Source organism: Arachis duranensis, chromosome 3 (genome assembly GCF_000817695.3).
Source record: "Arachis duranensis cultivar V14167 chromosome 3, aradu.V14167.gnm2.J7QH, whole genome shotgun sequence".
Lineage (NCBI taxonomy): Eukaryota > Viridiplantae > Streptophyta > Magnoliopsida > Fabales > Fabaceae > Arachis > Arachis duranensis.
The window spans coordinates 29,068,194-29,095,504 of NC_029774.3; the positions used below are offsets into that span (position 1 = coordinate 29,068,194).

The window sequence follows — 27,311 nt, forward strand, 5'->3', positions numbered from 1 at the left end:
CAATCCGAGTCCATAAGTCCTAGCTCTACACTAATTCAATTAGTGAGAACTAGATTAAATGGCTCCCAATCATCAATTACTTGGACATTAGTAACTCAAGAGTTCCTAAGTTACCTTTCCAAGCCAAGAGTATAAAATTCTACTCTAAAATCCAACCAAGCATTTCATCAAACACTTGAAAGGCATAAAAGGAAAACATAGTAAATCAACAACAAGAACAAAATCTAACAGCAATTATTGAAAGGAATTAACAACACAAATCAAAAGGAACACAATTATTATGATTTACTTTGAATTGAATTGAAAGGAAATGGAAGGAACATAGTAGATCTACAACAAAGTATAAGAACAACATAAAGGAAATTACAATAAAAGAATGGAAGAAGAAGGAATGTAACAACAAGGAATTGAGATGTAGAAGTAGAAGAAGATGAATTGAAATCTAGATCTAAGAACTAAGCCTAATCCTAATCCTAATCCTAGAGAAAAGTGAGAGCTTCTCTCTCTAGAAACTACTTCTAAAACTAAACTATGACTAATGGTAACTAGATCTCTCATCCCTCTTCGATCTTTGACTTAAATAGCATCAGAAATGAGTTGGATTGGGCCCACAAGGCTTGAGAATTCGCTGGCCCACGGATTGCATTAAGTGAACCAGGTGGCACAACGACGCGTGCACGTATAGTGCGCGTACGCGTCCCTATCTGCAGTGCAACTAGGGCAAATATTATATCGTTGCGAAGCCCCAGATGTTAGCTTTCTAACCCAACTGGAACCGCATCATTTGGACCTCTGTAGCTCAAGTTATGGTCGTTTAAGTGCGAAAAGGTCGGCTTGACAGCTTTCTGGTTCTTTCATTTCTTCATGAGTTCTCCAACTTTTCATGATTTCTTTCTTCATTCCCTTGATCCAATATTTTCCTCCTAAACCTTAAATCACTTAACAAACATATCAAGGCATCTAATAGAATCAAGGAGAATTAGATTTAGCTATTTTAAGTCCTAAAAAGCATGTTTTCACTCTTAAGTACAATTAAAGGAGAATATACAAAACCATGCTATTTCAATGGATAAATGTGGGTAAAAGGTCATAAAATCTCTTAAAATCAATACAAGATAAACCGTCAAAATGGGGTTTGTCAGTGACATCCCCTCCGAGCCTGACACACCATCAGAGCCATCTGAGGAGGAGGCGAATGAGCACGAGGAGGAGACCTGTCCACAGAGAGAGACAGAGCAGCAGGCACAGAGCAGGTTGCACCACAGGCAGAGGTTCCACATCCGATTCAGGCTGCAGATCCTGAGCTTCCTATCCAGTCAGCACCTCCTCTGCAGCAGCCGAATCCTCAGCTCACCACCACAGAGACTCCAGCTACCATCCCTTCCAGTGATGACACCCCTTCACAGCCTACTTGAGTGAGCATTAGGAACGATGCTTCATTTTAAGTGTGGGGAGGTCGCCATCTCTGGCATATTATTTTGGTGAACCACTACAGACTCTTTTCCTTTTATTTTGGATATTTTTCTGTATTTTTTTCTTTATTTTTATTTTTATTTTCTGAGTACTTATACATTGCTACTTTCATGTATTTTCACTCTATTTCTGCATTTTGCACTTTAGTTCATATTTTAGTTATTTAGTTTAGTTGCAATTCTAACTTATTAGTTATAGAATAATGTGGATTAATTAGTATAGTTTACCCTTTTTAACATAAGACAACTTAGTTTAAATTGGAAAAATATAAAAAGGAAGTAAACTAGAGACTTGAACATAACAGAATCAAATCCATACACCTTGTATATGTAGCATTACATGTTAGTTAGTTAACAACATTTCATCAAGGAGATACACTTAAATTTTAAAGCCATCTTAATTTTTACATTGAGAATAATGGGAATTTTTGACTAAACCTGCATGACATATATGAATGATATATGATGTTTGAGTTAGAGAACACACAGCCTGTGAGTTTTGAGCTTAATTGTATGGTTACATTCAAACCATAATTTTATTCCTGTGTGTTTCCCTTCTTTTTCTTCTGATGTTCTTTACTTTGTTTTAGTCTATATGTCCAGTTGTAGAATATAGATACATACCAAGAAAGTGATTGAGGTCATTGTTTGATCCTAACCCACTTGTCCCAAAAATTAACCTACCTTTTACATCACCCTTATTAGCCCCCTTGAGCCTTTAAATCCCCTTGTTTTATAACCACATTACTAGCCTTAAGCAGAAAAACAAAATTAAATATCCCAAGTTGAATCCTTGGTTAGCTTAAGATAGAAATTGTGCATTGTTTAAGTGTGGGGAAACCTATTGGGAACATGGATGATAAAAACAAAGGGTAGGAAGTTGAAAGGAATAAAATGATTCAAAATAAAAATTTTGGGAAACATGCTCATGTAAAATTAAAGTAATTATATTACCATGTGCATTAAAATATAAAGGGGATACAAGAGAATTCCCCAATTGCAAAATGAAAACAATGCACATGGGATAAGAATCAAAATGAGACATGAGCTTGTAACATGAAAAGTGGGAAAAATATGGAAAAATAGGTAAGGAAGCTTTGCTTTACAAAGTATGTATGTTAGGTGAGATCTTAGACTAATCAAGGATTCACTTAATTAGCACACTTAGCCTTATACATATACTCCTACCTTTACCTTGGCCCCATTACAACCTTAATTAAAGACCTCATGATTTTTGTATACCTATATTCTATCATTGTTGATTGGTTAGATGAAGAACAAGGTTATAGAAAGTAAGAATAAAAAGAAGAATAGAGTGATTAACCCAATAAACACTGAGTGACTAGAGAGTAAACACAAAATCCAGTGAGGGTTCAATAGCTCATCAACATATATCTGTGCTTAAATTACTAATTGTCTTGCAAGTTTATAAAATATTTTTCTTTTCCATCTCAATTGTAAAAGTGCTTTAATATTATCTAAGGTTGGCTATGTATATATGTTTCCTTGAGAATGTGAATTAATTTAACTACATGTAAGCTTTATATATGAGTGAATAAAATAATTAGAATTGCATGACTCATTTAGGTAGTTGCATTTAGAATAGATTGCATTGCATAAAATTCCACCACTTTAACCTTACCTTACTCTTTACCTTGGATTTAGCATGAGGACATGCTATTGTTTAAGTGTGGGGAGGTTGATAAACCCATATTTTGTGATATATTGTGTGCTTAGTTTGAGTGATTTATTCAATCCTTCACCCACTTATTCATATTAATTGCATGGTTTTACTTTCCCTTCCTTATTATGTGATGTATGTGAAAAACATGTTTCCTATGCTTTAAAATTAATTATTTTAATTACCTTTATTTTCATTCGATGTCGTGATTAGTGTGTTGAGTAGTTTCAGATCTTCTAAGCCAGGAATAACTTAAAGGATGGAAAGGAAACATACAAAAATGGAAGGAAAGCACAAAACGGAGTTCTTGAAGAAACTGGCATCCACGTTATCGCATGGACGACGCGGCCGCATGCCAAGCGCGAAGAAGCAGCGACGCGGCCGCATGACTGACGCGATCGCGCGCCTAAAGAAGAACACCTATGACGCGGCCGCATGACTGACGCGACCGCGTGCCAAGGAAAACTCCAGATGACGCGACTGCGTGACCCACGCGGACGCGTGACAGGGGCCACACACCAGAAATTGCAGAAAATGCTCATAGCAAATCCTGAAGCCCTTTTTGGCCCAAATCCAAGTACAGAAAGCACAGATTAGTGATTATAAAGTGTGGGAATGCATCCATTCAAGGAGAGCTCGCCAATTTAGTTACTTCTCATGATTTAGATTTAGTTTTGAGAGAGTTTCTCTCCTCTCTCTCTTAAGATTAGGATTTAGGACTTCTCTTATTTTTAGGAGTGACTCTCAATCTCAGGTTTAATATTCCTTTACTTTAAGCTTCCCTTTCACTTTTATTCATGCCATTATTTTAGTTGATTATTTACTTTTGCCATTTAATTTATGAATTCGTCTATATTCCAGATTCTTTGAATTAATGTTATTTGAGGTATTTCCGTTTATAATTGCTCTCTTTAATTTATGTTACTGTTGCTTCCCATCTAAGGCCATTTTTATTCCAGCAATTTTACTTTCTCCCCTTTTGGTATTGGTTAAGAAATCAGTAACTCAGTAGTTATCTTAGCTCAATATAATTGATAACTGTTGTCTTTACTAATTGAACTGAACTTCAATAATCCCAATCTTTTCTTAGGAAATAAATAGGATTCGAAGGTCAAACTAATTAATCCCTTGACTTTCCTTTGCTTTAGAAAAGGTTGACTAAGTGGAATTAATATTCAACTTTCATTATTATTGATAAGGATAACTAAGTCTGGACTTCTAATTTCTCATACCTTGCCAAAAGTTTGCTTTATAGTATTTATTTATTTTAATTGCCATTTAAATTAGTTGTCATATTTATTCCTCACTCCCAACCCCGATTTACAACCTTTATAGCCAACAATAAGAACATACCTCCCTGCAGTTCCTTGAGAAGACGACCCGAGGTTTAAATACTCGGTTATCAATTTTTAAGGGGTTTGTTACTTGTGACAACCAAAACGTTTGTATGAAAGGACTTTTGTTGGTTTAGAAGCTATACTTGCAACGGGAATTTATTCTGAATTCTAGACCGCGCAAAAGTCCTCTCATCAGTATCTATTCAAGAGTCTCTGCAAATGAGATCTTGATCTCTAAAGTTCTGAGATAATCCGCAAAGCGGGCAAACTATTTATCTTTTTTCTCTTGACAGAGTTTTTGAGGAAATGGCATCTTAGCCTTATATTCATCAATCTTGGTTGATGAAGGCTGAGTGCCGTGTGTATTGGAAGGGGGGTTACTGGCTTGCTTAGGAGGGTTATTATTAGTATGTGACTGGCCTCCCTTGCTAGGGCATTCAATGCCCTTGTTGCTGCCCCCTTTCTGGCATTCAACGCCAGGGACACTGCCCCCGTTGGGTGTTCAACGCCAGGGATGGATTCCCCTTCTTGGCGTTGAATGCCAATGACATTCCTCTTTGGGCATTCAATGCCCTCAGAGACATCTTGGACATCAGTTTGGTGTTCCTCTGTTAGCTTTTCTTTCTTGCTATACTGAGGTTGGGTGTTTAAGGATTTCCCACTCCTCAGTTGAATAGCCTGGCATTCCTCTATTATCTGCTTAGATAACTGCTGCCTTGTTTGACTCAGCTGGGCTTTTACATTCCTGTTAGAAGATTGAGTTTCTCGCAAAGCTTCTTGCAGTTCCAGTAGTTGCTGGGCAAGGGCGTGCAGTTGCTGAGTCAATGGGCTATCCTATTCTGGAGGGTTAGGTTCAGTAGATATTGCCTTAACCTATCCTTTTATAGAAGTCTCAGTAGATGAGTACAGATGTTGATTAGTGGCAACTGTCTCAATAAGCTCTTGAGCCTCTTCAATGGTCTTTCTCATATGTATAGAACCACCAGCAGAGTGGTCCAAAGACATTCTAACCATGTCTGAAAGTCCATAGTAGAAGATGTCTAACTGTACTCATTCTGAAAATATTTCAGTGGGACATTTTCTTAACATCCTTCTATATCTCCCCCAGGCATCATGAAGAGATTCATTATCTCCTTGTTTGAAGCCTTGGATGTCCAGTCTCAACTAGTTAGCTTCTTTGGAGGGAAGTATTGATTTAAAAACTTGTCTACTAACTGTTTCCAAGTTTTCAAGCTAGATATGGGCTGGTTATCTAACCACCTCTTTGTTTGGTCCTTTACAGCAAAAGGAAAGATCAATAGTCTGTAGACATCTTGGTCTACTCCCTCATTGTATACTGTGTCAGTAATCTTTAAGAAATCTGCCAGAAACTCAGTAGGTTCTTCCTGCGAAAGTCCAGAATACTTGCAGTTTTGCTGCATTATGGTAACGAGTTGAGGGTTTAGTTCAAAGCTACTTGCTCTGGTGTGAGGTATGCTAATACTTCTTCCATAGAAGTCAGCAGTGGGGTTTGTATAGGACCCCTGAGTTCTTTTAAACTCTCCATTCCCATTCGGGTTCATGATGAAGAAAGGTAGAAGAAGAAGGATTAAGGAATAAGGATGTAAATTGTAATTAAAATATTTTTATTTTGATTTTATTTATTAATTAGATTCAAAAATAAAGATTAATTAATTAAAAGAAATTAAAAATTTAATTATGAATTTCGAAAAAGAAGAAAGAGAAATAGAAGAAGGATTTTTGAAAATTAGGAGAGAGAAGAATTAGTTAGGAAGTTTTGAAAAAGAAGAAAGAAGATAAGTAACTAATTAAGAAAGATTTGAAAATAAGATAAGATGGAAGATTAGAAAATATTTGAATTTAAAATTTGAAATTTAAAAATTAAATTTTAAATTTTGAATTTTGAAATTGAAATTTGAATTTGAAAATTTTAAAATTTTAAATTTTAAATTTTGAATTTTGAAAAAAACAACAAGATAAAGATTTGAAAAAGATTTGAATTTTTAAAAAAAGTTTGATTTTTTGAAATTTGAATTTTAAAATTTAAATTTGAAATAAAATAAGATAAGATTTTTGAATTTTGAATTTTAAAGAAAGATAAAAAGATAAGATAAGATTTTGAAAATTGAAAAATAAGATAAGATAAGATAAAAATTTAAAATTCAAATCTGAATTTTTATTGTAATTTTCGAAAATTTAATTAAAATAAAGATAGAAAAGAAATTTTTTATTTTTAAATTTAATGAAAAAAGAGAAAAACAACAAAAAGACACCAAACTTAAAATTTTTAGATATAAAGGGACCTAGTGTGCGAAAATTAACAAGAAAAACACAAAGAGACACCAAACTTAAAAATTTTAATATCAAAACAAAAAGAAAAACAAGAATACTTTGAAGATCAAGAAGAACACCAAGAATAAAACTCAAAAAATTCAAAGAAAACAAAAACATGCAAAAGACACCAAACTTAAAAATTTTGAAAACCAAAGACAATTTTTGAAAATTTCAAAGAAAAGACAAAAGAAGACACCAAACTTAAAGATTGACACAAGATTTAAATAAAGAAACTATTTTGAAAATTTTTAGAAAGAAAGACTAAAAAATTTCAAAAATTTCAACAAGAACAAAAACAAAAGACTCAAACTAAAACAAAAAATTAAACAAAGAAAAGAATTTTTTTAATTTTTTTTTATTTTTTTCGAAAAAAAAGAAGAAGAAAATAAAAATAAAAGACTCTAACAAAATTAAAGACAATACTTAATCTAAGGAACAAGATAATTCGTCAGTTGTCCAAACTCGAAGAATCCCCGATAGAGGCGCCAAAAATTTGGTGCACAAATCCCCACACTTCATACAACTGAACCAGCAAGTGCATTGGGTTGTCCAAGTATTACCTGAGCGAGTCAGGGTCTATCCCACGAGGATTGTGGTTTGAAGCAAGTTATAGTTATCTTGCAGATCTTAGTCAAGTGAGTAGGAGATGTTGGTATGTTTGTGATTGCATAAAAGGAATAAAGAGAAAAGGGCAATCAGAACTCAGAAATAGTGTAAACTATGATAAGAAGGTGGTTAAGGCTTGGAGATGCCTTCTCCTTCTGAATTAACTCTTGTCTTACTATCTTCTTCAACTGTGAATGATTTCTTCTATGGTAGGCTGTATTTGATTGACGCTGGTTTGAGCAGCCGCCAATACTCCTCCAGATCTGAACCCCAGGGTTAGTGCGGATCCAGTTTGATTGAAGGTGAAGCTCCTACAGTTCATTCTCTTTGGTGATCCTACTCAAAACGCCACAGACAAGGTCGAATCTTCTGGATCAGAGGATGCAGTGCCTTTGGTTCTAACCTCTACCACAGAGACCCTGATCTCCCTATACCTCGGCTGAACTAGTGTCTCGAGAAGTCCCCAACGAAGTCGTGGATTAGCCGTCTAAGAGATGTATAATCAAGCTGGCGGTTCGATGCTTTCCACTTAAGTATTCACACGAACCCAAGAAGAACAAGGGTGGTTGTTAGGCACGTGGTCTTAGAATGAAGAACGAAGATGGTTGTCACGGGTCATCTCATTCATCAAGTTGAAGAACGAAGATACATCTTAGAGTTGAATCAAACATGGATTGAAAAGGAACAATAATACTTTTATTGATCCATAAAACTCAGCAGGGTTCCTCCCTTCAACCTAGGAGGTTTAGAAACTCACACTGATAGAGAATACAATGTGTAATTCGAAATATGATAGAAGAGATCCTAAACAAGTGTGATCTCTCCCTTTAATACTAAACTAATGACTAAGGATTACATAAAAAGGGTAAAACAGTCTTTTAGTGCTAAAATCTGCTTCCGAAGGCCACTTGGTGAGTGTTTTGGGCTAAGCTTTGATGAGATCCACGTGCTATGAGGTCTCTAAGGTGTTGAACGCTGGCTAGGAGGTCCTCTTTGGGTGTTTGGATGCTGGTCTCCTCCTTTGGGCGCTGGACGCCTGGACTGGGCAGGAAGCTAGCGTTGGACGCCAGTTTTGGGCCTTCAATTTTGAAGCAAAGTATAGACAATTATACATTGCTGGAAAGCTCTAGAAGTCAGCTTTCAATATTCGTTAAGATTGCTCCATTTGGGCTTCTGTAGCTTCAGAAAAGCTCTTTCGAGTGCAAGGAGGTCAGATCCGAACAGCATCTGCAATGTTTTCTCTGCCTCTGAATCAGACTTTTGCTCCAGTTCCTTAATTTCAGCCAGAAAATACCTGAAATTATATAAAAATACACAAACTCAAAGTAGAATTCAAAAATGTGAATTTTACAAAAAAACCTATTAAAACTTAATAAAAATTAAATAAAACATGCTAAAAACTATATGAAAATGATGCCAAAAAGCATATAAAATATCCGTTCATCACTTCGCTAGGGTTTTGACACTTTCCAATGATCCCAGTCCTGGTTACAACATTGAACATCTTTTTTATGAATTCATTGTTGGCAATTTTCCTTAATCATTTTGTTAGTTCAAAGTAGCAATTTTTACTTAAAGGCTTATGTAAACATGGAAATTTTATGAATCAATTAGTCACACATTTAAAAACTTTAATGTAGCAATCTTTGATCCAGATAAGTATATAATATGCATAGAGGAGTACAAATGTAGTGTTATAATTGCGCTTAATTGGATCGTGATCTCATGGTTTAGAATTTAGAGTTTAGGGTTTAGTGTTCTCATGGTTCTCATGGTTTAGTGTTCTATAACCCCGTAGCTCTTAGGTTAGCCCACAATGGCTAGCGTTATTATTATTTTTTCTTTAAAATTATATCCAATTGAAATTTAAAATTTAAATTTCAAAAGTTTGGAAAAGAGAACTGAAAAGAAGAGAATGATAGCGTTGGGATTCGAGGATTTAGCCAACAAAATCGAAGTCGGTGTTGTCACACTTGACGGCACCATCCCCTCCAACTAACGCCACATATACATAACCCTCCCCAGTCAAGGCTTTCTCCCAAGAGAAACCGCTCAGCACTGCCTTCACCATGTTCTTCCACACGTCAGATCCGCTTTGGAAACCGCCAACGTCACTCCCAATTACATTGACTGCATCTGCGACACCAAGGGACCTGGAATGGGTGCTCCCCTTTAGGTCTCTGCTGTCGTTGTTCGCGTCCTCTCTCAGCTTTGGAAGAATCCCATTGTTGATGTCAACCACTGTGTCGCTCATATTGAGATGGGTAGGGTTGTCACTGGTGTCGTTGACCCTGTTGTGCTTTATGTTAGTGGCGGTAACACTCAGGTCATTGCATACAGTATGGGTCATTACAGAATCTATGGTGAGACCATTAATATTGCTGTTGGTAACTGCTTGGATCACTTCGCTAGGGTTTTGACACTTTCCAATGATCCCAGTCCTGGTTACAACATTGAGCAAGTTTTTTATGAATTCATTGTTGGCATTTTCCTTAATTATTTTGTTATTTGAAAGTAGCAATTTTTACTTAAAGGCTTATGTAAACATGGAAATTTTATGAATAAATTAGTCACACATTTAAGAACTTTAATGTAGATATCTTTGATCCAGATAAGTATACAATATGCATAGAGGAGTACAAATGTAGTGTTATAATTGCGCTTAACTGGATTGTGATCTCATGGTTTAGAATTTAGGGTTTAAAGTTTAGTGTTCTCATGGTTCAATCTGTTCAACTTGCTTTATATGGTTTTCTTGCCTTTCAGCTTGCGAAGAAAGGAGAGAAATTTATTGACATTCCTTATGTTGTCAAAGGGATGGATGTATCTTTTAGTGGAATACTTAGTTACATGAAAGCAACTGCAGTTGAAAAGCTGAAGAATAACAAGTGCACACCTACAAACTTGTGCTACTATCTCCAGGTATATTTGCTTGCTGCTCCTTTTCTCTTCGGTAAGCTGTTATCTTTATAAAATTATGAATTTGTGAGTTTGGATTTTTAAGAATGTTAAGATTGCATGAGACTCTGTTTGCTATGCTTATGGAGATACAAAGCAGGCTATGGCTCATTGTGACTCGCAAGATGTCCTTATAGTTTGTGTTGTGGGCTGCAACAAGCGTTTGCAGGAGATGATGAGAACAATGTGCTCTGAACAGGGAGGAAGGCTGTTTGCCACCGATGACAGATATTGCATCGACAATGGTACAATAATAGCTTATATTGGTCTCCATGAATTTGTTTAAGGTACGTCGACACTGCAAGAGGACTCTACGTTCACCCAGCGGTTCCGAACAGATGAAGTGAAAGCAATCTGGCGAGAAGCAAACTCTACCAAATTGAATGGTCTTGCAGAGAAAAGCATTTGATTTGTTATTCTTCAGGTATTGTCTTATCATTCTGTGCTCAATTAAGCATCTGGGTGTAAAGCATAAACTGTATGATTTCATCTAGTCCATAGTTGAGTTTATGTGGAAAACTTTAGTACACGAATGAATGATGAGTTAATTTGTTGAGTCCTGCAACACTTCAAATGATTTAAACTACGTTAGCGTTAAACCAATGGGGATAATGTTGGCAATTACGACTGAATTTAGCGAAACTAATGAGATCGAACTGTAGCTTGTGTTTTATATCTGTCTTGTTACTTTTTTGTTTTTTGCTAAAGAAACTCCGAAAAACTAATAATAGAGTTAAAATATGTTTTTCCTTCTGTGATTGCAGGTCTGAGTCTGATTGCCTTCATGCTCAAGTTTATACATTAGGACCAAGTAATTTATTATGACGGTAAATTATATATGAAACTCTTTATTTTTATTTAATATTCTATTATCAGTGGAGAGTGGTGCAGTGATGGCACTGATCCAAAATGTAGCAGAAGGTTCATTACCAATGTCAATTGGGGCATCACTTTTAAACAATATTGGTTATAGTTTTTTCATGTTACATATTGTCTAAGGTAGGCAACTTAGGTTATGTATTGAGTTAGTAGTTTAAGGTTGTATCTTTTTTTTTATTTTGACAGAAGTTTAAGGTTGTATCTGCATTACCCTGTTGTTGTAAACTGAAAACCTGATTAATTGTGAACCATGGCATGTGCTATTCCATTTAAAAACCATATTTAGAAGTAACGCTTAGACATTTCTCAAAACACAGTGGAAATTTCATGTAGATGGCTTTTTTATAGCTTTATTCTTCCGAGATCCATGCACGAAATATTATCAACTTTGCAAGGAATAGAAGAACATAGGATAATATACAAAGGTTTTGTTAGCATCCAATGTGAAAAAAACAAATGCACTTCACTGATGTAAATTACTCAATGCCCGTTGTCAATTTTTATAAGCATCTTTCAAAAGCGCATATGCTACGGCGGTAACTACATTAATTCGTGGTTAATCAAAGGATGTAGCAATAAGCATTCTTCAAGTTGAAATATGTTATTATCTGTAAAAGACTAAAATTAGAATCTCCAGGTGGAGACAGATCAATTCACATTTCACATCCCTTACTTTTACCATTGGCAACCTAGTTTCTTAGTAATACTTGGTTTGCTAAAAGTCTAAAACAAAGAGAAACAAATTGTATAACAACTTTAATTATCCATTACTTATAGCTAAAAAATAAACATGGGGTAACGGACACCTTATTAATTGCTAACGTTAAAAACAAGGCTTTTTTGAATAAAACAAAAATAAAAAAAAAACAAAGCTTTTAGACCACGCTCTATTTTAGGAAAAAGCAAACACAGAAGCTGGTCCAATAACGAATAAGTATGTGTTTTCTTTTTTCTGATTTCTCATGTTTCAGGTCTAGCTGGCTAATCACTAGTTTACTACAAACGAGCTTCATTTAAGAGTTTGTTGTTGGCTAATGAATTATTGCATGCATAAATATCTATGCCGGTGAACTTTAAATAACACACTTACATGTTTAGTGATTGATTATGTTGTACTTGATGAACCAAGCAAGTTGTGATGGTGAGCAAAGGGAATGATCGAAGCACATGTCAGTTTTCTTTTTATTGGAAGACAGAAAAAGAAAACCTCGTTCAAGGTCTACACACAAGGGCGCAAAATTTCTCCCAATGAAAAATGTAATCTATTTGTTTAGCTAGCATACCCTATTAAAAATGTTATGAACTTGTCACAACATCCCATAATGATGTTGGAGGATGTTAAAGTATGTGAGAGGGAGTCACACATAGTTACATACTTACATTTTCACAAAATAATAATTTTGACCATGTTTTTTATTGTTGAATATGCTTTTACTTTTAGACAAACCACTTCTAGACTAGTATGTCATGGAATTGATACCAAGAAGTGAATTTTCTAGGCAATACCACATGTATGTCCTGAAAAATAATAATCTAAGGAATGTGTGTACAATCCAAGGCATTAGATGAGGTGAAAGGAAAAGATGGACCACAAGTTCACTTGGATTTTTTATGATATCATTATGTATCTGCAAAGTCCTCGTATCAATTTGTGGATCCTTTGCTTTTGTTTTGTTTTGTTTTGTTTTTGTGTGTTAGATTTTACCATGCAAATGCAAAGTTACTCAGTGCTATTTGCAATGCGCCATCCCATGAATTCGCATGCTTAATCTCCCTTCAAATCTTTAATCTTTCACTTAATCAGATAATTAGTCATAATTAAGTGCATAACATACATATATTTGTGTGTCCTTCAACAAATTTAAGGACACTCTGCTTCGGTATCATACTCTTATTAGAGCTTCTATAACCCCGTAGCTCTTAGGTTAGTCCACAATAGCTTTTTTATTTAAATAAATAGCAAAAAATAATTTTGATTTTGATTGAAATAATTTGTTACAATTTGGATAGTATTATTTTAATTTTAATTTTTTAATTTAATTTGGATCATATCATTTTAATTTTATTAAAATAATTATAACTTGTAAGGTATTAATTTGAATTTATTTTTTAATGTAGTCAAATTATAAGATTTTGAAATTATTTTTTTTAATTATATCCAATTAAAATTTAAAATTTAAATTTTAAAAGTTTGGAGAAGAGAACTGAAAAGAAGAAAATGATAGCGTTGGGATTCGAGGATTTAGCCAACAAATTCGGAGTCGGTATTGTCACACTTGACGACACCATCCTCTCCAACCCATGCCACACATACATAACCGCTCCCAGTCAAGGCTGTCTCCCCAGAGAAACCGCTCAGCACCACCTTCACCACGTTCTTCCACTCGTCAGATCCGCTTTGGAAACCGCCAACGTCACTCCCAATGACATCGACTGCATCTGCTACACCAAAGGACCTGGAATGGGTGCTCCCCTTCAGGCCTCTACTGTCATCGTTTACATCCTCTCTCAGCTTTGGAAGAAGCCCATTGTTGCTGTCGACCACTGTGTCGCTCATATTGAGATGGGTAGGGTTGTCACCGATGCCATTGACCCTGTTGTGCTTTATGTTAGTGACGGTAACACTCAGGTCATTGCATAAAATGAGGGTCGTTATAGAATCTTTGGTGAGACCATTGATATTGCTGTTGGTAACTGCTTGGATCGCTTCGTTAGGGTTTTGATGATTTCCAATGATCCCAGTCCTGGTTACAATGTTGAGCAGGTTTTTAATGAATTAATTGTTGCCAATTTTCCTTAATCATTTTGTTAGTTGAAAGTAGTAATTTTTACTTAAATGCTTATGTAAACTTGGAAATTTTATGAATCAATTAGTCACACATTTAAGAACTTTAATGTAGCAATTTTTGATCCAGATAAGTATACAATATGCATAGACGAGTACAAATGTAGTGTTATAATTGCGCTTAACTGGATTGTGATCTCATGTTTAGAATTTAAGGTTTAGGGTTTAGTGTTCTCATGGTTCAATTTGTTCAACTTCCTTTATATGGTTTTCTTGCCTTTTAGCTTGCTAAGAAAGGAGAGAAATTTATTGACATTCCTTATGTTGTCAAAGGGATGGATGTATCTTTTAGTGGAATACTTAGTTACATCGAAGCGACTGCAGTTGAAAAGCTGAAGAATAATGAGTGCACACCTGTAGACTTGTGCTACTCTCTGCAGGTATATTTGTTTGCTGCTCCCTTTCTCTTCGGTAAGCTGTTATCTTTATAAAATTATGAATTTGCGAGTTTGAATTTCTAAGAATGTTAACATTGCAGGAGACTCTATTTGCTATGCTTGTGGAGATAACAAAGCGGGCTATGGCTCATTGAGACTCGAAAGGTATCCTTATAGTTGCTAGTGTGGGCTGCAACGAGCGTTTGCAGGAGATGATGAGAACGATGTACTCTGAACAGGGTGGGAGGCTGTTTGCCACCGATGACAGATATTGCATCGACAATAGGGCAATCATAGCTTATACTGGTCTCCTTGAATTTGCTTATGGTGTGTCGACACCACTAAAGGACTTTACGTTCACCCAGCAGTTCCGAACAGATGAAGTGAAAGCAATCTGGCGAGAAGAAAACTCTACCAAATTGAATGGTTTTGCAGAGAAAAGCATTTGATTTGTTATTTTTCAGGTATTATCTTATCATTCTGTGCTCAACTAAGCATCTGGGTGTAAAGCATAAACTGTATGGTTTCATCTAATCCATAGTTGAGTTCGGGTGGAAAACTTTAGTACACAAATGAATGATGAGTTAATTTGTTGAGTCCTGCAACACTTCCTTCTCTTGAATTGGTGCATAAAAATAAGATAAAAATGATTTAAACTACATTAGCGTTAAATCAATGGGGATAATATTGGCAATTACGACTGAATTTAGTGAAACTAATGAGATCAAACTGTAGCTTGCTTTTTATATCTGTGTTGTTACTTTTTTGTTTTTTGCTAAAGAAACTCCGAAAAACTAATAATAGAGTTGAAATATTTTTTTTCTTCTATGATTGCAGGTCTGAGTCTGATTGCCTTCAAGCTCAAGTTTATACATTAGGACCTTGTAATTTATTAGGATGGTAAATTATATATGAAACTCTTCAATTTTATTTAACATTCTGTTATCAGTGGAGAGTGGTGCAGTGATGGCACTGTTCCAAGATGTAGGAGAAGGTTCATTACCAATGTCGATTGGGGCATCACTTTTAAACAGTATTGGTTATAGTTTTTTCATGTTACATATTGTCTATGGTAGGAAACTTGGGTTATGTAATGAGTTAGTAGTTTAAGGTTGTATTATTTTTTTTATTTTGACAGAAGTTTAAGGTTGTATCTGCGTTACCCTATTGTTGTAAACTGAAAATCTGAGTAATTGTGAACCATGGCATGTGCTATTCCATTTAAAAACCATCTTCAGAAGTAACGCTTAGACATTGCTCAAAACACAGTGAAAATTTCATGTAAATGGCTTTTTTTTATAGCTTTATTCTTCCGAGATTCATGCACGAAGTATTGTCAACTTTGCAAGGAACAGAAGAACGTAGGATAATATACAAATGTTTTGTTAGCATCCAATGCGAAAAAAATGAATGCACTTCACTGATGTAAATTACTCAATGCCCGTTGTCAATTTTTATAAGCATCTTTCAAAAGCGCATATGCTGCGGCGGTAACTACATTAATTCATGGATAATCAAAGGATGTAGTGATAAGCATTCTTCAAGTTGAAAGATGTTATTATCTGTAAAAGACTAAAATTAGAATCTCTAGGTCGAGACAGATCAATTCACATTTCACATCCCTTACTTTTACCATTGGCAACCTAGTTACTTAGTAATACTTGGTTTGCTAAAAGTCTAAAACAAAGAGAAATAAATTGTATAACAACTTTAATGATCCATTACTTATAGCTAAAAAATAAAAATGAGATAACGGACACCTTATTAATTGCTACGTTAAAAACAAGGCTTTTTTGAATAAAAAAAAACAAAAAAAAAAACAAGGCTTTTAGACAACGCTCAAATTTAGGGGAAAGCAAACACAGAAGCTGGTCCAATAACAAATAAGTATTTGTTTTCTTTTTTTGATTTCTCATGTTTCCGGTATAGCTGGCTAATCACTACTTTACCGCGAACGAGCTTCATTTAAAAGTTTGTTGTTGGCTAATGAATATTGCATGCATAAATATCTATGCTGGTGAAGTTTAAATAACACACTTACATGGCTGGTGATTAACTATGTGGTAAATTGATGAACCAAGTAAGTTGTGATGGTGAGCAAAGGGAAAGATCGAAGCACATGTTAGTGTTTTTTATTGGAAGACAGAAAAAGGAAACCTCGTTCAAGGTCTACACATAAGGGCGCAAAATTTCTCCCAATGAAAAATGAAGTCTATGTATTTAGCTAGCATACCCTATTAAGAATGTTATGAACTTGTCACAGCATCCCTTAATGATGTTGGAGGATGTTAAAGTATGTGAAAGGGAGTCACACACAGTTACATACTTATATTTTCCCAAAATAATAATTTTGACCATTTTTTTATTGTTGAATATGATTTTACTTTTAAGTCAATCACTTCTAGACTCGTATGTCATGGAATTGATATCAAGAAGTGAATTTAGGCAATACCACATATATGACCTAAAAAATAATAATCCAAGGAATGTATATACAATCCAAGGTATTAGATGAGGTGAAAGCAAAAGATGGACCAAAAGTTCACTTGGATTTTTTATGATATCATTATGTATCTGCAAAGTCCTCGTATCAATTTGTGGATCCTTTGCTTTTGTTTTGTTTTGTTTTGTTTTTGTGTGTTAGATTTTACCATCCAAATGCAAAGTTACTCAGTGCTATTTACAATGCGCCATCCCATGAATCCGCATGCTTAATCTCCCATTAAATCTTTAATCTTTCACTTAATCAGATAATTAGTCATAATTAAGTGCATAACATACATATATATGTGTGTCCAACAATTCAAGGACACTCTGCTTCGGACTCATACTCTTATTATAGCTTCTATAACCCCGTAGCTCTTAGGTTAGCCCACAATGGCTTTTTTATTTAAATAAATAGCAAAAAATAATTTTGATTTTGATTGAAATAACTTGTTACAATTTGGATAGTATTATTTTAATTTTGATTTTTTAATTTAATTTGGATCATATCATTTTAATTTTATTAAAATAATTATACTTTTATGGTATTAATTTGAATTTATTTTTTAATGTAGTCAAATTATAAGATTTTGAAATTATTATTTTTTTTAAATTATATCCAATTGAAATTTAAAATTTAAATTTTAAAAGTTTGGAGAAGAGAATTGAAAAGAAGAGAATGATAGCGTTGGGATTCGAGGATTTAGCCAACAAAATCGGAGTCGGTATTGTCACACTTGATGGCACCATCCTCTCCAACTCATGCCACACATACATAACCCCTCCCAGTCAAGGCTGTCTCCCCAGAGAAACCGCTCAGCACCACCTTCACCACGTTCTTCCACTCGTCAGATCCGCTTTGGAAACCGCCAACGTCACTCCCAATGACATCGACTGCATATGCTACACCAAAGGACCTGGAATGGGTGCTCCCTTTCAGTCCTCTACTGTCATCGTTTACGTCCTCTCTCAGCTTTGGAAGAAGCCCATTGTTGCTGTCGACCACTGTGTCGCTCATATTGAGGGGTAGGATTGTCACCGATGCCGGTGACCTGGTTGAGCTTTATATTAGTGGCGGTAACACTCAGGTCATTGCATACAGTGAGTGTCATTACAGAGTCCTTGGTGAGACCATTGATATTGGTGTTGGTAACTGCTTGGATCGCTTCGCTAGGATTTTGATGCTTTCCAATGATCCCAGTCCTGGTTACAACATTGAGCAGGTTTTTTATGAATTCATTGTTGGCAATTTTCCTTAATAATTTTGTTAGTTGAAAGTATCAATTTTTACTTAAAAGGCTTATGTAAACATGGATATTTTATGAATCAATTAGTCACACATTTAAGAACTTTAATGTAGCAATCTTTGATCCAGATAAGTATACAATATGCATTGAGGAGTACAAATGTAGTGTTATAATTGTGCTTAACTGGATTGTGATCTCATGGTTTAGAATTTAGGATTTAGGGTTTAGTGTTCTCATGGTTCAATCTGTTCAACTTGTTTTATATGGTTTTCTTGCCTTTCAGCTTGCTAAGAAAGGAGAGAAATTTATTGACATTCCTTATGTTGTCAAAGGGATGGATGTATCTTTTAGTGGAATACTTAGTTACATCGAAGCAACTGCAGTTGAAAAGCTGAAGAATAACGAGTGCACACCTGCAGACTTGTGCTACTCTCTACAGGTATATTTGTTTGCTGCTCCTTTTCTCTTCGGTAAGCTGTTATCTTTATAAAATTATGAATTTGCGAGTTTGGATTTCTAAGAATGTTAACATTGCAGGAGACTCTGTTTGCTATGCTTGTGGAGATAACAGAGCAGGCTATGGCTCATTGTGACTCGAAAGATGTCTTTATAGTTGCTGGTGTGGGCTGCAACGAGCGTTTGTAGGAGATGATAAGAAAAATGTGCTCTGAACAGATGAAGTGAAAGCAATCTGGCGAGAAGCAAACTCTACCAAATTGAATGGTCTTGCAGAGAAAAGCATTTGATTTGTTATTCTTCAAGTATTGTCTTATCATTCTGTGCTCAACTAAGCATCTGGGTGTAAAGCATAAACTGTATGGTTTCATCTAGTCCATAGTTGAGTTCAGGTGAAAAACTTTAGTATACAAAAGAATGATGAGTTAATTTGTTGAGTCCTGCAACACTTTCTTCTCTTGAATTGTTGCATAATAATAAGATAAAAATGATTTAAACTACGTTAGCGTTAAACCAATGGGGATAATATTGGCAATTACGACTGAATTTAGTGAAACTAATGAGATCAAACTGTAGCTTGCTTTTTATATCTGTGTTGTTACTTTTTTGTTTTTTGCTAAAGAAACTTCAAAAAACTAATAATAGAGCTGAAATATGTTTTTTCTTCTGTGATTGCAGGTCTAAGTCTGATTGCCTTCAAGCTCAAGTTTATACATTAGGACCTTTTAATTTATTAGGATGATAAATTATATACGAAACTCTTTATTTTTATTTAGTATTCTGTTATCAGTGGAGAGTGGTGCAGTGATAACACTGATCTAAGATGTAGGAGATGGTTCATTACCAATGTCAATTGGGGCATCCCTTTAAACAATATTGGTTATAGTTTTTTCATGTTACATGTTGTCTAAGGTAGTCAACTTAGGTTATGTATTGAGTTAGTAGTTTAAGGTTGTATTTTTTTTATTTTCACAGAAGTTTAAGGTTGTATCTGCGTTGCCCTATTGTTGTAAACTGAAAACCTGAGTAATTGTGAACCATGGCATGTGCTATTCAATTTAAAAACCATCTTCAGAAGTAACGCTTAGACATTGCTCGAAACACAGTGGAAATTTCATGTAGATGGCTTTTTTTTAAAGCTTTATTCTTCTGAGATCCATGCACGAAGTATTGTCAACTTTGCAAGGAACAGAAGAACGTAGGATAATATACAAAGGTTTTGTTAGTATCCAATGTGAAAAAAACGAATGCACTTCACTGATGTAAATTACTCAATGTCCGTTGTCAATTTTTATAAGCATATTTCAAAAGCGCATATGATGCGGTGGTAACTACATTAATTCCTGGTTAATCAAAGGATGTAGCTATAAGCATTCTTCAAGTTGAAAGATGTTATTATCTGTAAAAGACTAAAATTAGAATCTCCAGGTGGAGACAGATCAATTCACATTTCACATCCCTTACTTTTACCGTTGGCAACCTAGTTACTTAGTAATACTTGGTTTGATAAAAGTCTAAAACAAAGAGAAACAAATTGTATAACAACTTTAATGATCCATTACTTATAGCTAAAAAATAAAAATGGGATAACGGACACCTTATTAATTGCTGACGTTAAAAACAAGGCTTTTTTGAATAAAACAAAAAACAAAAAAACAAGGCTTTTAGACAACGCTCAAATTTAGGGGAAAGCAAACACAGAAGCTGGTCCAATAACGAATAAGTATTTGTTTTCTTTTTTTGATTTCTCATGTTTCCGGTATAGCTGGCTAATCACTACTTTACCGCGAACGAGCTTCATTTAAAAGTTTGTTGTTGGCTAATGAATATTGCATGCATAAATATCTATGCTGGTGAAGTTTAAATAACACACTTACATGGCTGGTGATTAACTATGTGGTAAATTGATGAACCAAGTAAGTTGTGATGGTGAGCAAAGGGAAAGATCGAAGCACATGTTAGTGTTTTTTATTGGAAGACAGAAAAAGGAAACCTCGTTCAAGGTCTACACATAAGGGCGCAAAATTTCTCCCAATGAAAAATGAAGTCTATGTATTTAGCTAGCATACCCTATTAAGAATGTTATGAACTTGTCACAGCATCCCTTAATGATGTTGGAGGATGTTAAAGTATGTGAAAGGGAGTCACACACAGTTACATACTTATATTTTCCCAAAATAATAATTTTGACCATTTTTTTATTGTTGAATATGATTTTACTTTTAAGTCAATCACTTCTAGACTCGTATGTCATGGAATTGATACCAAGAAGTGAATTTTCTAGGCAATACCACATGTATGTCCTAAAAAATAATAATCCAAGGAATGTATATACAATCCAAGGTATTAGATGAGGTGAAAGGAAAAGATGGACCACAAGTTCACTTGGGATTTTTATGATATCATTATGCATCTGCAAAGTCCTCGTATCAATTTGTGGATCCTTCGCTTTTGTTTTGTTTTGTTTTGTTTTTGTGTGTTAGATTTTACCATCCAAATGCAAAGTTACTCAGTGCAATTTGCAATGCGTCATCTCATGAATCCGCATGCTTAATCTCCCTTCAAATCTTTAATCTTTCACTTAATCAGATAATTAGTCATAATTAAGTGCATAACATACATATATATGTGTGTCCTTCAACAATTCAAGGACACTCTGCTTCAGTCTCATACTCTTATGCTCTTAGGTTAGCCCACAATGGCTTTTTTATTTAAATAAATAGCAAAAAATAATTTTGAATTTGATTGAAATAATTTGTTACAATTTGGATAGTATTATTTTAATTTTGATTTTTTAATTTAATTTGGATCATATCATTTTAATTTTATTAAAATAATTCTAACTTGTATGGTATTAATTTGAATTTATTTTTTAATATAGTCAAATTATAAGATTTTGAAATTATAATTTTTTTTCTTTAAAATTGTATCCATTTGAAATTTAAAATTTAAATTTTAAAAGTTTGGAGAAGAGAACTGAAAAGAAGAGAATGATAGCGTTGGGATTCGAGGGTTCAACCAACAAAATCGGAGTCGGTGTTGTCACATTTGACGGCACCATCCTCTCCAACCCACGCCACACATACATAACCCCTCCCGGTCAAGGCTTTCTCCCAAGAGAAACAGCTCAGCACCACTTTCACCACGTTCTTCCACCTGTCAGATCCGCTTCGGAAACCGCCAACGTCACTCCCGATGACATCGACTACATCTGCTACACCAAGGGACCTGGAATGGGTGCTCCCCTTCAAGCCTCTGCTATTGTCATTCGTGTCCTCTCTCAGCTTTGGAAGAAGCCCATTGTTGCTGTCAACTACTGTGTCGCTCATATTGAGATGAGTAGGGTTGTCACCGGTGCCGTTGATCCTGTTGTGCTTTATGTTAGTGGCGGTAACACTCAGGTCATTGCATACAATGAGGGTCATTATAGAATCTTTGGTGAGACCATTGATATTGCTGTTGGTAACTGAATGGATTGCGTCGCTAGGTTTTTGACACTTTCTAATGATCCCAGTGCTGGTTACAACATTGAGCAGGTTTTTTATGAATTCATTGTTGGCAATTTTCCTTAATCATTTTGTTAGTTGAAAGTAGCAATTTTTACTTAGAGGCTTATGTAAACATGGAAATTTTATGAATCAATTAGTCACACATGCATTTAAGAACTTTAATGTAGCAATATTTGATCCAGATAAGTATACAATATGCATAGCGGAGTACAAATGCAGTGTTCTAATTGCGCTTAATTGGATCGTGATCTCATGATTTAGAATTTATAGTTTGGGGTTTAGTGTTCTCATGGTTCAATCTGTTCAACTTGCTTTCTATGGTTTTCTTGCCTTTCAGCTTGCTAAGAAAGGAGAGAAATTTATTAACATTCCTTATGTTGTCAAAGGGATGGATGTATCTTTTAGTAGAATACTTAGTTACATCGAAGCGACTGCAGTTGAAAAGCTGAAGAATAACGAGTGCACACCTGCAGACATGTGCTACTTTCTGCAGGTATATTTGCTTGTTGGTCCCTTTCTCTTCGGTAAGTTGTTATCTTTATAAAATTATGAATTTGCGAGTTTGGATTTCTAAGAATGTTAACATTGCAGGAGACTCTGTTTGCTATTCTTGTGGAGATAAGAGAGCGGGCTATGGCTCATTGTGACTCGAAAGATGTCCTTATAGTTGGTGGTGTGGGCTGCAACAAGCGTTTGCAGAAGATGATGAGAACAATGTGCTCTGAACGGGGTGGGAGGCTGTTTGCCACCGATGACAGATATTACAACGATAATGGTGCAATGATAGGTTATACTGGTCTCCTTGAATTTGCTTATGGTGCATCGCCACCACTAGAGGACTCTACGTTCACCCAGAGGTTCCGAACAGATGAAGTGAAAGCAATCTGGCGATAAGCAAACTCTACCAAATTGAATGGTCTTGCAGAGAAAAGCATTTGATTTGTTATTTTTTAGGTATTGTCTTATCAATCTGTGCTCAACTAAGCATATGGGTGTAAAGCATAAACTGTATGGTTTCATCTAGTCCATAGTTGAGTTCAGGTGGAAAACTTTAGTATACGAATGAATGATGAGTTAATTTCTTGAGTCCTGCAACACTTCTTTCTCTTGAATTATTGCATAATAATAAGATAAAAATGATTTAAACTACGTTAGTGTTAAACCAATGGGGATAATATTGGCAAATATGACTGAATTTAGTGAAACTAATGAGATCGAACTATAGCTTGCTTTTTATATCAGCCTTGTTACTTTTTTATTTTCTGCTAAAGAAACTCCGAAAAACTAATAATAGAGTTGAAATATGTTTTTCCTTCTGTAATCGCAGGTCTGAGTTTGATTGCCTTTAATCTCAAGTTTATACGTTAGGACCTTGTAATTTATTAAGATGGTAAATTATATATGAAACTCTTCATTTTTATTTAATATTCTGTTATTAGTGGAGAGAGGTGCAGTGATGGCAATGATCCAAGATGTAGGAGATGGTTCATTACCAATGTCAATTGGGGCATCACTTTAAACAGTATTGGTTATAGTTTTTTCATGTTACATATTGTCTAAGGTAGTCAACTTAGGTTATGTATTGAGTTAGTAGTTTGAGGTTGTATCTTTTTTTTTTTTTGTAGAAGTTTAAGGTTGTATCTGCATTACTCTATTGTTGTAAACTGAAAACCTGATTAATTGTGAACCATGGCATGTGTTATTCCATCTAAAAACCATCTTCAGAAGTAATGCTTAGACATTGCCCGGAACACAGTGGAAATTTCATGTAGATGGCTTTTTTTATAGCTTTATTCTTCCGAGATCCATGCACAAAGTATTATCAACTTTGCAAGGAACAGAAGAACGTAGGATAATATACAAAGGTTTTGTTAGCATCCAATGTGAAAAAAACGAATGCACTTCACTGATGTAAATTGCTCAATGCCCGTTGTCAATTTTTATAAGCATCTTTCAAAAGCGCATATGCTGTGGCGGTAACTATATTAATTTGTGGTTAATCAAAGGATGTAGCGATAAGCATTCTTCAAGTTGAAAGATGTAATTATCTGTAAAATACTAAAATTAGAATCTCCAGGTGGAGACAGATCAATTCACATTTCACATCCCTTACTTTTACCATTGGCAACCTAGTTACTTAGTAATACTTGGTTTGATAAAAGTCTAAAACAAAGAGAAACAAATTGTATAACAACTTTAATTATCCATTACTTATAGTCAAAAAATAAAAATGGGGTAACGAACACCTTATTAATTGCTGACGTTAAAAATAAGGCTTTTTTTAATAAAACAAAAAACAAAAAAACAAAGCTTTTAGACCACGCTTAATTTTAGGGGAAAGCAAACACAGAAGCTGGTCCAATAACGAATAAGTATGTGTTTTCTTTTTTTTATTTCTCACGTTTCCGATCTAGCTGGCTAATCACTAGTTTACCCCGAGCGAGCTTCATTTAAGATTTTGTTGTTGGCTAATGAATTATTGCATGCATAAATATCTATGCCGGTGAACTTTAAATAGCACACTTACATGGTTGGTGATTGACTATGTGGTACTTGATGAACCAAGCAAGTTGTGATGGTGAGCAAAGGGAAGGATCGAAGCACATATCAGTGTTTTTTATTGGATGACAGAAAAAGAAAACCTCGTTCAAGGTCTATGCATAATGGCGCAAAATTTCTCCCAATGAAAAATGTAGTCTATGTATTTAGCTAGCATACCCTATTAAGAATGCTATAAACTTGTCACAGCATCCCTTAATATAGTATTTTAATTTTGATATTTTAATTTAATTTGGATCATATCATTTTAATTTTATTAAAATAATTATAACTTGTATGGTATTAATTTGAATTTATTTTTTAATATAGTCAAATTATAAGATTTTGAAATTATTATTATTTTTTCTTTAAAATGATATCCAATTGAAATTTAAAATTTAAATTTTAAAAGTTTGGAGAAGAGAACTGAAAAGAAGAGAATGATAACGTTGGGATTCGAGGCTTCAGGCAACAAAATTGGAGTCGGTGTTGTCACACTTGATGGCACCATCCTCTCCAACCCACGCCACACATACATAACCTTTCCCGGTCAAGGCTTTCTCCCAATAGAAACCGCTCAGCACACATGTTGACCCTTATTTGTTTAACTATGTACTCTGCACATACTTAAATCTATTCATTTTGGCATAATACCTTATTTGTGAAGATGGGTTGTGAGCTTGCCTATTCCTAAATTTCTGAAAATTTTTCAAGTCTAGGGACCATGCTTGCTATGTATATGACAACTCACTCTTTTTCCACTAACCTCCTTTCGTTTCCTAAGTACATAGCGACCATGCTTCCTTATTTTTTGGTCAAATAGGCAATGCAACTGATTTTGATTGATTTTATTGATTGGAGTGTGATCTTTGCATAGTTTTTCTTTGTAATTTCCTTCACACATCCAATCGATTCCCTTTCCTCCTTATGCTTCACAAATACTTAGTTATTCGCCTAAGTTCTTATGCTTCTTGTTGATTGCTTGTTGCTTTAACTTGCATATTTATCTTTAAAAAATCTTAGGCGCATTAAAATAAGTGAGTATATGTGTATTTTGTGCAGTTGTGACATTGCTTTTAAATGCTAGTGTGTGAGTTCTAAACCGCACGCAATTTAGAATTCATGCACTATTTTCATCAATGTCACACACTGATTAACTCACTTCATTTTAGTAATTATTACCTCATTCCAACAATATATGCTTCTGTGCCTTCGAATTTACTTGTCTTACTATATTCTGTTTTATATTCTTCCAGATAAATCATCATAAGCAAAAAGGAAGCAAATGAAGGATGGATAGCGAAGGCAGAAACCTCCTCCTCCGCTTCCGCAGTCGGATGATCCACCAGCTGCAGGTGGCAATTCGTAAAGTCTCCGTATCCCTTTGCTCGTCATTAAATGCACGGAGGATCGTGTAAACTTTTAAGTATAGAGAGGTTGGTGACCGATTTTTGGGTGAAACATCTTTCTATTTCAAACACTTTCACATTTTACTTTTCTTATTACTATGTCCTTTAAATTTTCTTGCTAGCTATTCGATTACTTTGAATTTTCTTGGTTTGTATATACATCTTTTATTGTGTGTGGATGAATATTGGATAATATGATCTAGGTAATTTTCTCTATATGCATGTGCATATATGATTGAGATTAGTATAGAATAGGAAAAAAACTTAGAATTTTAATTTTCATCCAACCACCCCTTGAAAAAAAAATTATATATATATGTTTTAGACCACTTGGTTAAAATAATAGAATTTCAAGAGACTGTTTTAGGGCAACCCAATTGATTTGAGTTGAAATTATTTTTTATTGAACTTTCTTGAACTATATTGTGGAACATAGTTTTAGAACTAGAAACACAACCTTATGAGTTTTGAGCTTTAATATGTGGTTACATCATATTAACCACTATTTTATTCTTGGGTGTGATATTCTCTTTCTATGATTGTAGTCCTTGCCTTCTTTGATTCTGTATGTCCATTATTCTGTGTATGAATGTATTTATATGATTGAGGCCTTCATTTTAATTAGCTCACTTACTCAAATACCCTTACCTTTTTATATACCTTTGTTAATAAATTTTGAGCCTATTTGAATCCCATTTTATTCTTAATGTTAGCACATCACTATCCCTAAGTGAAAAATAATAAATGTCCTTAATTTGGATCTTTGATTAGTTTAGGCTAGTGAGAGTGTGTATCATCTAAGTGTGAACAAATTTGAGAAACATTGGTAGAAAGAATAAAAAGGGTATTTTGTATTTTTTTTGAAATTTTGAGAATTGGGTATATACTCATGTATTGAATATTGAATCATATGCATTAATCTTTTTGTATATATTATGTTATTGAAAAAAAACAGAAAAAAAAGAAGAAAAAGAAAAAGAAAAAGAAATGAGAAAACAATAAAAAGGGGATAAATGTTACCCCAAAAATACTTGAGTAATTAGAGAGTATATACATCCGGTGAGGGTTCGATTGCTCAATTCTATGTTTCCTTTACTCTTGAAACTTTATCTTGCAAGTTCATTAAAATTTTTAAGACTTGAATCAATTGTAGAGTTGATTTGACTATCATTGTTATTT

The 27,311-nt window shown here is 34.5% G+C and overlaps 1 protein-coding gene and 4 pseudogenes across 1 annotated transcript in view; all 5 read left to right on the top strand.

The window, feature by feature from the left end:
* Positions 1-8,970, top strand: part of LOC107478399 (uncharacterized) — a 66,400-nt gene extending 57,430 nt beyond the window's left edge. The window contains exon 3 of the mRNA XM_021136744.2: positions 8,886-8,970. Coding sequence (XP_020992403.2) covers positions 8,886-8,970 — 85 coding nt within the window. The remainder of the gene's footprint in view (positions 1-8,885) is intronic.
* Positions 8,971-9,246: 276 nt separating this feature from the next.
* On the top strand, positions 9,247-15,455 carry LOC107478458 (uncharacterized; annotated as a pseudogene).
* On the top strand, positions 10,991-14,938 carry LOC107478459 (uncharacterized; annotated as a pseudogene).
* LOC107478460 (uncharacterized) lies at positions 15,165-19,051 on the top strand (annotated as a pseudogene).
* A 141-nt stretch (positions 19,052-19,192) lies between these two features.
* On the top strand, positions 19,193-23,079 carry LOC107478461 (uncharacterized; annotated as a pseudogene).
* The last annotated feature ends 4,232 nt before the right edge of the window (positions 23,080-27,311 follow it).